At 43.7% G+C, this 13,249-nt stretch overlaps 1 protein-coding gene and 1 long non-coding RNA gene across 2 annotated transcripts in view; both read right to left on the reverse strand.

The window, feature by feature from the left end:
• The window catches only part of LOC117980572 (uncharacterized), a 50,369-nt gene extending 41,467 nt beyond the window's left edge, over positions 1-8,902 (reverse strand). Inside the window, exon 1 of the long non-coding RNA XR_004671952.3 lies at positions 8,453-8,902. This is a non-coding gene — a long non-coding RNA (uncharacterized LOC117980572). The remainder of the gene's footprint in view (positions 1-8,452) is intronic.
• NUDT3 (nudix hydrolase 3) overlaps positions 1-9,316 on the reverse strand; it is a 111,943-nt gene extending 102,627 nt beyond the window's left edge. The window contains exon 1 of the mRNA XM_008960613.4: positions 8,910-9,316. Coding sequence (XP_008958861.1) covers positions 8,910-9,008 — 99 coding nt within the window. The 5' untranslated portion in view covers positions 9,009-9,316. The remainder of the gene's footprint in view (positions 1-8,909) is intronic.
• Between the last annotated feature and the right edge of the window lie 3,933 nt (positions 9,317-13,249).

Consider the following 13,249-nt stretch of genomic DNA (forward strand, 5'->3'; position numbering starts at 1 on the left):
TATTTAAGGGATCATTTCATTTTATGGTGTTTTCTTTTTGGAGCCAGGGTCTCTCTCACTCTGTTGCCCAGGCTGGAGTGCAGTGATGCAAACACAGCTCACCACATCCTAGACATCCCCAGCTCAAGCGATCCTCCCACGTAGGCCTCCCAAAATGCTGAGCAGTCTTATTTATCCATGTATTCCCAAGGTCTTACACAGACACTCCAAAAATGTGTGCTGAAGAAATGAATAAACAATTGTATTCCTGAACAAGGGCCCTTCCTTTCTGTACTAGGCTATGAAGATATAGATTGCTTCAGACACAGCACACAGTAGATGTGCAGCACTATTTTTATTGAGAAATGAGAATTAAAGCAGAAGCAAAGAAGTAGGATTGGGGCAAAGACATAAAAAGAATGGAGACTGCAGTATGAATTCAGACCACAATTCACACCTTGGGAAGGAGGCAAAAAATAACGTAATGGAAGACATGACTAACTGGTATTAGGCAAACAGAAGGGAAAGCAGGGGAAAAAAGCTTCCAGGAAAGATTTTGAGAAATGAGGAGCAGAAATGTCCAGTCATGACGGGATCAATGAACCCATCGTGATCTTAGAGCAATGTAATATTGAACGGTGACCAAGATGTGTTACAAAAGGACTCCCGAACCACCTTGGGATCTGCTGGAAGCCCTTTGTCATGATTATTGCCTCTGGGATTGCTACCTGTGTCTTACTCTCTTCTCTAGAGCCTGCTGGAAGGTGTAGTCTGCAGAGACGTCAGTCCACCTGCTCCTCTGGGGCATTTTACAGACAAACAGGCCACCAGTCTCTGCCCACTGAAGAGCTCCAATGTCAATCATCTCTCCGTTCCAACCTGGTGAGCTGAAGGATCTGAGAAAATGTGAAGCAGCTCCCCTTTGCCAAGAGATATAGGGCTTCTAGTGGAAAAGTACAACAAACGAACCTAACAACTTAGGAACAGCTTCATCCTTTCTTTATTAAAACAGCTTTAAGGCACAGGGAAATCTAACTCACACAATCCTATTAGTAGTCATTTTTCTCCCTGGGTAAAAACAGACCCGTTAGGAGCAGCTTTAACTTTCCTAGGCACGGTGATGTCATTTGTTGTATGTTCTGTATCATTTGGCCTTTCTAAGAGTACAAACAAGCCCATCCCTGTCTCTCACTTCTCCTCACAGAGGCTCTAAAAAAGGAAAGGCTGGGGGAAGAGGGACAATCTCACTGGAAGTACTTTAGCAGGGCCAAAGTTGAATAATATGACAGATGAATATCATATTACCCAATTTTGGATTATAAAATCTTACTCAAGAAGTTACAGTCTTCCACACAGTGTATGATAAAGTATCAAGTAAAGGATATGGTTGATTAAAAAATATAAATGTAGGTTGGGCGTGGTGTCTCACGCATGTAATCCTAGCACTTCGGGAGGCTGAGGTGGGAGGATCGCTTGAGCTCAGGAGTTCAAAACCAGCCTGAGTAACATAGTGAGACCCTGTCTCCACACACACACAAAATAGCTGGGCAAGGTGGCAGGCACTTGTACTTCCATCTACTTGGGAGGCTGAGGTGGGAGGATCACTTGAGCCTGGGAGGTGGAAGCTGCAGTGACCTGAGATCGCATTACTGCATTCCAGCCTGGTCAACAGAGCAAGACCCTGCCTCCAAAAAAAAAAAAAAACTCAAAACAAGATCTTGGCCCTAAGAACAAAGATTAGCAGATAAATATACATTTATATATACATACTTTATATATTACTAATTATATATTATGTGCAAAGAGGAAGCAAATGAAAATATTAAATAATCAGGCCAGATGTGATGGCTCATGCCTATAATCTCAACACTTTGGGAGGCCAAGAAGGGAGGATCACTTGAGCCAGGAGTTCCAGACCAGTCTGGGAAACATGAGACCTCATCTCTACAAAAAATAAAAAATATGGCCAGGCACAGTGGCTCATGCCTATAATCCCAGCACTTTGGGAGGCCGAGGCGGGCGATCACCTGAGGTCGGGAGTTCAAGACCATATTACATATTATTAGCAAATAAATCTTTTATATGTATATAAACATGTAGTTATCTGCTAATCTTTGTAGGGCCAAGATCTTGTTTTGAGTATGAGTCTACTGTTGAATTGTTAAGTTGTCTTTCTTTCATATGCCACATCCATAATCAATGACCTATGTTTTCCAGTCCTAGTTTTTATAAAGAACAAAAACCTAAAAACATTCATGAAGTAATCTATGTGCAGAGTCCTTCTAGACTTTTAAGATCCCCTCTCCAGTCTTCTCAGTTTGTTTGTCCATATAAGTGAGCAGTAATTTCTTTTTTTTTTTTTTTGAGACAGACTCTTACTCTGTCACCTAGGCTGGAGTGCAGTGGCGTGCTGTTGGCTCACTGCAACCTCTGTCTCCTGGGTTCAAGCAATTCTTGTGCCTCAGCCCCCATGTAGCTGGGACTACAGGCTGCACACCACTGTGCCTGGCTAGTTTTGTATTTTCAGTAAAGAGGGGGTTTCACCATGTTGCCTAGGTTGGTCTCAAATTCCTGGGCTCATGTGATCCGCCCACCTTGGTCTCCCAAAGTGCTGGGATTATAGGCGTGAGCCACCATGCTGAGCCTTGTTCTTTTCTGAACTCAAAGTTCACTGGTTAAGTTGCACAATTACAATAACAAGTACAATGAACATAAACAGATAAAGGAATAAAGGTAACTAATTGTAATCACACAATTTGGCAGCTGGGAGGCCACCTGGTTGGGGTACACCAGACCCAGCAGCCTGCTGTGTAACAGCCAAGCATTCAGTGTACCAAGCTGGTTAAAGTGGTGGTTGGTTAAGAAACTGTATATCAGTTTCTTTTATTTAATTATTATTAGTTACCACAAATACCCAATTTAAAGATGTTATCAACATACCAATAACAATCAGTACAACTTTTTAAGTGGGAGGTTTTTTCCTGTTAATTTTTGTTTGTCAACAAGAAGAGAAGCCAGAAAAAGAAAAGGTAATCATTTTCATTATGCTGTTTGGTCTGTTTGTTCTTCCATCTCTCCCATTAGACTCTAAGCTCCCTGCATGTCTGTCTCCTTCATAACAGTATCACAGAACTTGGCACTCAATGAGTGTTCAATAAATTTGCTATGTTGACACATCCTAACCTGGATCAGAATTTCAGCCTCTCATTGCTGGTCTATAAATAAAGTTTTCTGAGGCTGGGGAAAAAAAAACCTAGAATGATAGGTTTGGCTACCCATGATCTATTACCTTCTAATATAGTCATGGACTATATAACATTTCAGTCAACTACAGACCACATATACAAGAGTAGTCCCAAGAGATTATAATGGAGTTGAGAAATTCCTATCCCATCATAGCTGTGGTGTCACAGCACAATGCATTACTCATGTGTTTATGGTGAGTACACAATCAAACCTACTGTGCTGCCGGTCATATAAAAGTCTAGCACAGCTGAGCACGGTGGCTCATGCCTGTAATCCCAGCACTTAGGGAGGCTGAGGAGGCAGATTGCCTTAGTCCAGGAGTTCAAGACCAGCCTGGGCAACATGCCGAAACCCTATCTCTACAAAAAAATACAAAAATTAGCCAGGCATGGTGGCATGTGCCTGGAGCCCCAGATACTTGTTGAGGTGGGAGGATCGCTTAAGCCCAGAAGGTCAAGGCTGCAGTGAGCTGTGATCACACCATTATACTCCAGCCTGGGCAACAGAGTAAGACCCTGTCTCAAAACAACAACAACAAAATGTAGCACATACAATTATGTGCAGTACATAATACTTGATAGTAAATGACTATTACTGGTTTCTGTATTTACTATACTGTACTTTTTATTGTTATGTTAGAGTGTATTCTCTCTACTTATTTTTTTAAAAAGTTAATTGTAAAACAGTCTCAGAAGAAGGGATTGTTATCATAGGACATGATAGCTCCACGCCTGTTACTCTCCTGAAGACCTCCCAGTGGGATAAGATGTGGAGGTGGAAGACAGTGATACTGATGATCCTGACCCTGTGTAGGCCTAGGTTAATGTGTGTTTGTGTCTTTGTTTTCAACCAAAGAAAAAGCTTAAAAAGTAAAATATGGGTAGCCAGAGGAACAAAAAGTAAAACAAACAAATACTAAATAATATTTTTAAATAAAGTTTCTAGAATAAAGATATAATGAAGAAAACATTAGCCAGGCATGGCGGCATACACCAGTTGTCCTAGCTGCTTGGGAGGCTGAGGTGGAAGGATCACTTGAGCCCAGGAATTCAAGACCAGCCTGGGGAACAGAGCAAGATCTCATCTCTTTTTAAAAAAAAAAAAAAAAAAAAAAAGTGATTTTAGTATGACAGGAAAGAAAGAGAAAATATTGTTATATAGCTGTACAATGTGTTTTAAGCTAAGTATTACAAACGAGTCAGAATGTTAAAAAATGTAAAAGTTTATAAAGTAAAAAAATTACAGTAAGCTAAGGTTAATTTATTATCGAAGAAAAATAATTTTTTGATTTAGTGCAACCTAAGCTGTACAGTGTTTCTGTAGTGTACAGTAATGCCCTAGGCCTTCGCATTTACTCACCGCTCACTCACTGATGCACCCAGAGCAACTTCCAGTCATAATAAGTGCCCTGGTCAGGTGAACCATTTTTTATTTTTTGTACCGTATTTTTCCTGTACTTTGCTTGTTTAGATATGTTTAGATACACAAATACTACTGCATTACAACTGCCTATTTATTCAGTACAGTCACATGCTGTACAGTTTTGCAGCTTAGGAGCAATAGGCTATACCATATAGCCTACATGTGCAGTAGGCTGTACCATCCAGGTATGTGTAAGTACATTCTATGAGGTTCACACAACAACAAAATCACCTAACGATGCATTTCTCAGTACGTATCCCCAACGTTAAGCGACACATGGCTGTATTTTCATCTCTTTTTCTTCACATTCCATGTATGCTTCTTGACATTGCTTAAATTTATAAATCAAGGTCCTATTTATACTTATATTACTACTGTATTAATGCTAATAATATTCTGTAAACTATTCTATCTTTATTAAGGCCATTAGTGCCCATTAAAATTTTTTTTTAATTGGGTTGAATGCCTTATTCGGTTGGAATTTTACATTCCCACAATGTGTGGCAGCTAATGCTTCTGGCACATCTACTGAGAACATAAAAGTTCTCCTGGAACTAACAAATTACTTCCCTTCCAACATAATTATATAATCTGAGAGTTGAAAAGCACCCTAGAGATTATTCTGTGGTCCAAAATCCCTCCCAATTAAGGAATCTCATCTAAAACTACTCAACTCTGTCTGCAAGAAGGGATGCTAATATTTAGATTCTCCATGACACAGCGCTGCAGCCATAGCAGGCTCTTTAATACATGCTTTTTGTTGTTTTTCATACATGTTTGTTGAACTGAACAAATCTAAAATGGATGTATTTCACTCATTTTATTTTTCTTCCCAGGCTTTAGCTGTAACACCCACTGAATCTGTAATTTAAAGCTTTGCATGATTCCTCGGCTCATTAACCAACGTTCAAAAAGAAATTCAATAAAGGAAACTCAATGCATTAAAGAAACTCATTTTAACAGTTTAAAATTTTAAGCTCCTGGCCTGGCAAAGTGGCTCTTGCCTATAATCCCAGCATTTTGGGAGGCTGAGATGGGAGGATCTCTTGAGCCCAGGAGTTTGACAATAGCCTGGGCAACAAAGGGAGACCCTGTGATATGCTATGGCTCTGTGTCCCCACCCAAATCTCATCTCGATTTGTAATCACCACCTGTGGAGGGAGGGAACCTGTAATCCCTCCCATGTGTTGAGTGAGGGAGGTAACTGGATCATGGGGAGTTTCCCCCATGCGGTTCTCATGCTAGTGAATGCTCACGAAATCCAATGGTTTTACAAGTGTTTGGGAGTTCCTCCTTCCCTCCTCTCTCTCCTGCTGCCTTGTGAAGAAGGTTCTTACTTCCCCTTTGCCTTCTGCCATGATTGTAAGTTTCCTGAGGCTTCCCCAGCCATGTATAACTGTGAGTCAATTATACCTCTTTCTTTATAAATTACTCAGTCTCAGGTATTTCTTTGTAACAGTGTGAAAATGGACTAATACACCCTGTCTCTACATAAAATTTAAAAATCAACCAGATGTGGTGGCTTGTGCATGTAGTCCCAGCTACTTGGGAGGCTGAGACGGGAGGATTGCTTGAGCACAGGAGGCTGAGGCTGCAGTGAGCCATGATCACACCACTACACTCCAACCCGGGTGACACAGTAAGACCCTGTCTCAAAATAAATAAATAAATAAAGGTCAGGCACGGTGGCTCACGCCTGTAATCCCAGCACTTTGGGAGGCCAACGCGGGTGGATCACGAGGTCAGGAGATTGAGACCATCCTGGCTAACACGGTGACAACCCGTCTCTACTAAAAATACAAAAAATTAGCCAGACGTGGTCGTGGGCACCTGTAGTCCCAGCTGCTCGGGAGGCTAAGGCAGGAGAATGGCGTGAATCTGGGAGGCGGAGCTTGCAGTGAGCCGAGATGGTGCCACTGCACTCCACCATGGGCAACAGAGCAAGACTCTGTCTCAAAAAAAAAAAAATACAGAAAACTAGCCAAGCATTATGGCAGGTGCCTGTAATCCCAGCTACTCGGGAGGCTGAGGCAGGGAGAACAGCTTGAACCCGGGAGGTGGAGGTTGCAATGAGCCGAGATCACGCCACTGCACTCCAGCCTGGGCGAAAGAGCGAGACTCCGTCTCAAAATAAATAAATAAATAAATAAATAAAAATAAATAAATAAATAAAATTTTAAAAATAAAAATGCAAGCTCCTAGAATCGCCTGAACCTGGGAGGCAGAGGTTGCAGTGAGCCAAGATGGGGCCACTGCACTCCAGCCTGGGCGACATAGCAAGAGTCTGTCTCAAAAAAAAAAAAAAGAAAAAAAGTAAGCTCCTAGAAGGCAAGTCCTATGCCTGCTCTGACTCGTGAGATGCCGTGAGGTAGCCTAAACAGACAAGTAAGCTTTCAACATTAATGTTGCTAATGTCAGTGCATAACAAAACATTTAACAGAAAATGGAAAATTAAGCCTTTGCTAGTTTGCTTATGATCTATAGTTTTCAATTTATCAAAAATACATTTTCTATTTCTAGTATGATTTATTATTATTATTATTTTTTATATTTAGAGATGGGGGTCTGTGTTGGCCAGGTTGGTCTCGAACTCTTGGCCTCACCACCTTGGTCTCCTGAAGTGCTAGGATTACAGGCGTGAGCCACCGCGCCCGGCCTGGTGTGATTTTTTAAAAACAAACAGTCTTGCATCATTCGTACAACTAAATTATACTTATAATTGGGGTGCTCACAGATTTACGCATACTAGTGTAGTAAGACATGCTATTATGCTAATTAGTTTTCCCTTCAGTTAAGAGCCTGTGATCCCATCTGATTTCCCATAACATGATATGATAATGAAGAGAATAAAGGCTCTGGAGCAATAAGCACCACCAATAATTTTACTTTACTCAAATATGCACTCCAAAACAGTATATAATTTACAGCACGGCCCTGGTTAGCTATTACAATGCATCTGTTCTGGGGACTTTTACAATATATGGTAGGATACAAAGCATACGTTTCCAAATCTCCTTTCGTTCTGTTTTGCTGAAAGGGAGCACACATGGGATCCCTTAACAACACAATTCACTACTAATTTTCTTCAGGCAGTAATTCAAATTCCCACTTCCTCCTAAATACCTCTGGACAGCAACTCCTGGCAATCCATCTGTCTCTTTCGCCACAGCTTCTTTTCATAACTAACGGGTCAAGTTCCTTTCCCCATTTCGACACTGCACTGTACTGCGGCCCTGCCACCATAGCCCACTGCTGAATCCAATATAACATATTGGATTTCACTGTCCTTCATTGTTTCCAGTTTAACTGCCATTTTACCACCATGCACACGAGAAATGCATTCCCACAGGCATCTTATGAATTTCCAAAGCAGCTACTCTTTTGTGGATTTACAAAACATGTGCTTCTCTGAATTCCCTTCATCACCACAGAAACGGCTTTGGGAAGCCGAGATTTTTTTTTAAAGTACCCTACCTATTATAAAAAGAAACTGATTCTAAAACATTATTTTCCTAGCTAATTTAATCCTAAGAGTCTTCCCACAAGGCAGTGGAGGAACGTCAGGGCAAAAATGTTAAATACCGCTTTTGGTCTTCCCAATTAATATGAAACATTTTCAGCACACAAAGATTATTATATCAAATGTCTTTTCTTCTCAGACTACACCATAAAGGCTACCCAGCGCAATGTAAAATAAACAGCTGTCTGTGGCTTATGCACAACGCCCTAAATCTTCCGAAGACACCCCACCCCCACCCCTCGGCTTTGGGCTCACAGACATATAATCCCTCGGCAAACCCCAAACCTGCCAATGAAGTGCAGTATTTCTCTGCCACAAAGGCCGGCCCGCGCCTCGTGCACGCCGGCCTCCGCACACATGTGCCTGGCTGACAACTGCGGAGCGGCCCTTCCAGGATCAAAGCCGTTGGCCTGGACCGAAAGCCGCACTTTTCCCAGCCCACTGCCTTCTCCCGCGGCCGCTCTCCCCGGTAACAGGCGGCGGAACCGAAGCGCTCCGGCCGCAAGCCGGCTACCCCCTCCGCCCGGCGCGCCCTGTGCAGCCGCACTCAAACCCGCTTCCCCTCAGCCCCAACGTCCTTTCTCCTTCCCCCTTTTTTCGCCTCAGGAAATTCCATCGGAACTTCATTCCGCCCGAGCCGGGCGGCCCTGGCACACCCTCCTCCGGCGGCCGCGCCCCTCGCGCCTCCACCCGAAGGGGCCGGCGACCCGACGACCCCGGGCCGCCCAGCCTGCCGCCTCACCTCCTCCTCGCTCTCGCTGCGGAAACACAGGCATGCGGCCCGCTTCTTGTAGCCGTCGCCGTCGTAGGTGCGGGTCTGGTTCGACTTGAGCTTCATCATCCTCCGGGCCCGGGTGGGGGTGCGGTGCGGGTCGCGGGAGTCGAGGGGTGGGGAGCCCGCTCTGGACGGCCGCGTGCGCGCGCGCCCCCGGCTCGGCCAAGGGAAGCAGGGAGGGGGAGCTTCTCCGCTACACGGCTCCGCCGCTGGCCCGCCGCGGCCGCCTCATTCCCCCCGGCCCAGGTCCCGCGCCGCCGCTGCCACCGTCACGGCTGCCGTCTCCGCTGCCGCCAGGGCCGCCGCCCCCTCTGCCGCCGCCACCCCCGACGACGACCGCGCCGCCATCTTGGGCGCGATGCGTCAGCGGCGTAAGGCTGCACCGGCCTGCGGGACGGCCGCGCGCTCGCAGCGCAGGCCGCGTTCGCGAATCGCGCCCTCCCAGTTCGCGCGGCGGAAACCAGCATCTGAAAGGAGAGGGACGTGCGACTCCAGGCGACCGCTACGCCGGCAGCGTAGGCGTAGAACTGGTGGGGCGCGCGGAGGAAGCCGGGGGAGATAAGAACAGCGGCGCAGGACGCCTAGCGGCCGGAGCGGAGACCGAGCGGTCCAGCCGCGCAAGTCAGCGGATGGGGAATCGGGGACTTGGCCAAGGTCACGCCGCGTCTCCGCGGCCGAGGATGAACCAAGGTCATGCCACCCGCCCCTGGGCCCTGCCGGTCGGTCTCGAAGGGGTTGAGGGGGAAGGTTTGTAGGAAAAAGGAGGATGTAGTTAAAGGCAACGGAAGCTGCAGCCTGAGACATCTGGGATTTGGAACTGCAAGGAAACGGCGCATGGGAGGCGTGTGCACTTTGCGTTGATAGCCTGAACCTCAGGATGTCTTAGGGGCTGGTGCATGTCGCCCATTACAAAGAACAAATATTTATTCTGCAATCTTTTATTGATGCTAAAGGTAATTGCTTCCTCTTATGGTAAACAAGAGGGCCAGAAAGGAACGCGCGTGCGTGTGTGTGTACACACATAATGTAAATCATAAAACATCATCGTTTCTGGCAATAAATGAGGAGTGTGTGTTGTGGATGTCAAACAGATTCTCCAGGAAAAGATATACAGACAGAAGCTCTCCAGAAAGGAAAACTGGTGTATGACCTGTGAATGTTCTCAGCAACCCAGAACAAACCAAGTACCATGCAGATGCCCTAAACGTACCAAAAATCCTGTGCAGTATCTGTCTGTGAGTTGTTTAATACCCTTTTTTGTTTTTTAAATTTTTTTATTTAATTTTTAAAAAATTTTTTATTTAACATTTTGTTGCCCAGGCTGGTCCAGAATTCCTGGCCTCGAAGCTATCCACCCTCGGCCTTCCAAAGCACTGGGATTACTGGTGTGAGCCACAGCAGCCGGCTAATTCCCCTTTTTGAATTTGCTTGTATTTAGCATAGTCAAAAAGATCTGGATTTGAAACCAAATACACCTTGGTTGTAACCTCAATTACATTTTTTTTAATGTTCATACCACCCGATTACATCATATTTTAACTTCCGCAAAATAGAGACCTACTTGGCCCTGGCACATAGCAAGCACTCAGGGCACACCAGATGCTATTAATAGTTTGTTTGCCTATTAAACTTTCCTCTCTTCAAGAAAAGAAAATTAGAGTTCAGTAAATGTTGAATGAATAGATAGATGGAGGTTTTCTTTTGGTTTCTAATTCCTTACCCTGACTTTTTATGGGCATGTTTTTGTTTGTTTGGGGTTTTTTGTTTGATTGATTGTTTTTTGGAGACAGGGTCTTGCTGTGTCAATTAAGGTGGAGTGCAGTGGCATAATCTCAGCCAGCTCAACTGCAGCCTAGAACTCCTGGGCTCAAGCGATGCTCCCACCTCAGCCTCCCAAGTAACTGGGACCACAGGCGCCTGTCATGCAGCCTGGAGCGCTACCACGTCCAGCCAACTTTTGTATTTTTTTTGTAGAGACAGGGTTTCACCATGTTGCCCAGGCTGGCCTCGAACTCCTGGGCTCAAGCAGTCCTTCTGCCTCAGCCTCCCAAAGTACTGGGGTTACAGGCATGAGCCACTGCTCCCAGCCTATGGGCATGTTTAGTTTCAAGAGCCCACAAGATTACTCCCAGATCCCTTGACTGAGTAATAATTACTTTGTCTTTGTTCAGGGAGCATTAACCAAGGGATTCTGTCCTTTCCTTGAAGATAATGGGTAAGTAGTACATTTAAATTTGTTTAAAAAAATTATACTCGGCCGGGCGCAGTGGCTCAAGCCTGTAATCCCAGCACTCTGGGAGGCCAAGGTGGGCAGATCATCTGAGGTCAGGAGTTCGAGGCCAGCCTGACCAACACGGTGAAACCCCGTGTCTACTAAAAATACAAAAATTAGCCGGGCGTGGTGGTGCGTGCCTATAATCCCAGCCTCCCAGGAAGCTGAGACAGGAGAATCGCTAGAACCCGGGAGGGAGAGGTTGCAGTGAGCTGAGATCGTGCCACTGCACTCCAGCCTGGTGGACGGTGTGAGACTCCATCTCAAAAAAAAAAAAAAAAAAAAAAAAAAAAATCTGAAAGAACATCTGTCAACATAGACCATAAGCATGTCCATAAAATAAGCTTCAATAAATGTTAAAGGACTGAAATTGCATAGAATATGTTCATGGGGAAAAGGACTTAAATTAGAAAACACCATAATAGGATATCTAGAAAAGGCTCAAATATTTGTAAATTAAATAATCTACCTCTAAGTAACCCATGAAACAAAAGTCACAAAAGATAAAATGTTTCTAACTGATATCAATATTTATGAGGCTTAACTAAAGGAGGCTGGGCGCAATGGCTCACGCCTGTAGTCCCAGCACTTTGGGAGGCTGAGAGAGGCAGATTGCTTGAGTCCAGGAGTTGGAGACCAGCCTGGACAACATGGTGAAACCCCATCGCTGCAAAAAAAAAAAAAAGAAGCAGCAGTGCTTAGAAGGATATAAATAGATTCAACTAGTATTAGAAAGGAGGAAAAGCTTAAAATCAATAATATAAATTTCCACCTTAAGATGCGAGAAAAGGCTGAGTGCGATGGCTCACACCTGTAATCCTAGCACTTTAGGAGGCTGAGACACGCAGACCACTTGAGCCCAGGAGTTTGAGACCAGCCTAGGCAACATAGTGAAACCCCGTTTCTATGAAAAATACAAAACTTAGCTGGGTATAGTGGCACCAGTAGTCCCAGCTACTCAGGAAGCTGAGGTAGGAGGATCAGTTGAGCCTGAGAGGCAGAGGTTGCAATGAGCCAAGATCACACCACTGCACTTCAGCCTGGGAAACAGAGCAAGACCCTATCTCAAAACAAATTAATTAATTAAATAAAATAAGCTAGAAAAAAGTAAACCCAAATTAAGTAGGGGAAGAAGTTAATAAAAGAGATCAATGAAATATAAATCAAACAATAGAAACAATTAACAAAGCCAAAAGTTGTTTCTTTGAAAAGATTAATTGTAAAAAATAAAAATAGCCAAGCATGGTGGTGTGCACTTGGAGTCCCAACTACTTGGGAGGCTGAGGTGGGAGGAGAGCTTGAGCCCTGGAAGCAGAGGTTGCAGTGAGCCAAGATTGCACCACTACACTCCAACCTGGGCAACAGAGCAAGACCCTATCTCAAAAATAATAGTAATATAATAATAATAATAATAATAATATACTGACAAATGTATCATATTAATGTAAGATGTCAACAATAAGGAAAACTGGGTGTGGAGCACATGGGAACTCTACTATCTTCACAACTTTTCTATAGACCTAAAGCTATTCTAAAATAAGTCTAATCAAAAAAACTTGCCATAAAGAAAATTCCAGTGCCAGGTGGTAGCATTGGTGAAATCTATCAAAAACCCAAGAAAAAAGGGATACAAATTCTACACAAGCTTTTTCAGAAAACAGAGGAGGAAAGAATACTTTAAACTTATTTTATGAAGCTGAAATAATTATGATATGAAAATCTAATAATTACAAGAAAAAAGTTACAGACCTGTATCCTTTATGAACACACACACACACACACACACACACACACACACAAATCATGAAGAACATATCAATAAATAGAATCCAGCAATATATACAGTGAAATATATTATGACCAAAAATTTAATACAAGAATATAAAGTTAGTTTAACTTTACAAAAATCAGTGAAATAAACCACATCAACATAATAAAAGAGAACAACTATATGATTGTCTTGATCCTAGAAAAGCATTTGACTTTTAAATAAAATTATTATTTCACAGTCAATACTCTCAGCAAGCTAGGAATA

The sequence above is a fragment of the Pan paniscus genome, chromosome 5 (genome assembly GCF_029289425.2).
Source record: "Pan paniscus chromosome 5, NHGRI_mPanPan1-v2.0_pri, whole genome shotgun sequence".
NCBI classification, from domain to species: domain Eukaryota; kingdom Metazoa; phylum Chordata; class Mammalia; order Primates; family Hominidae; genus Pan; species Pan paniscus.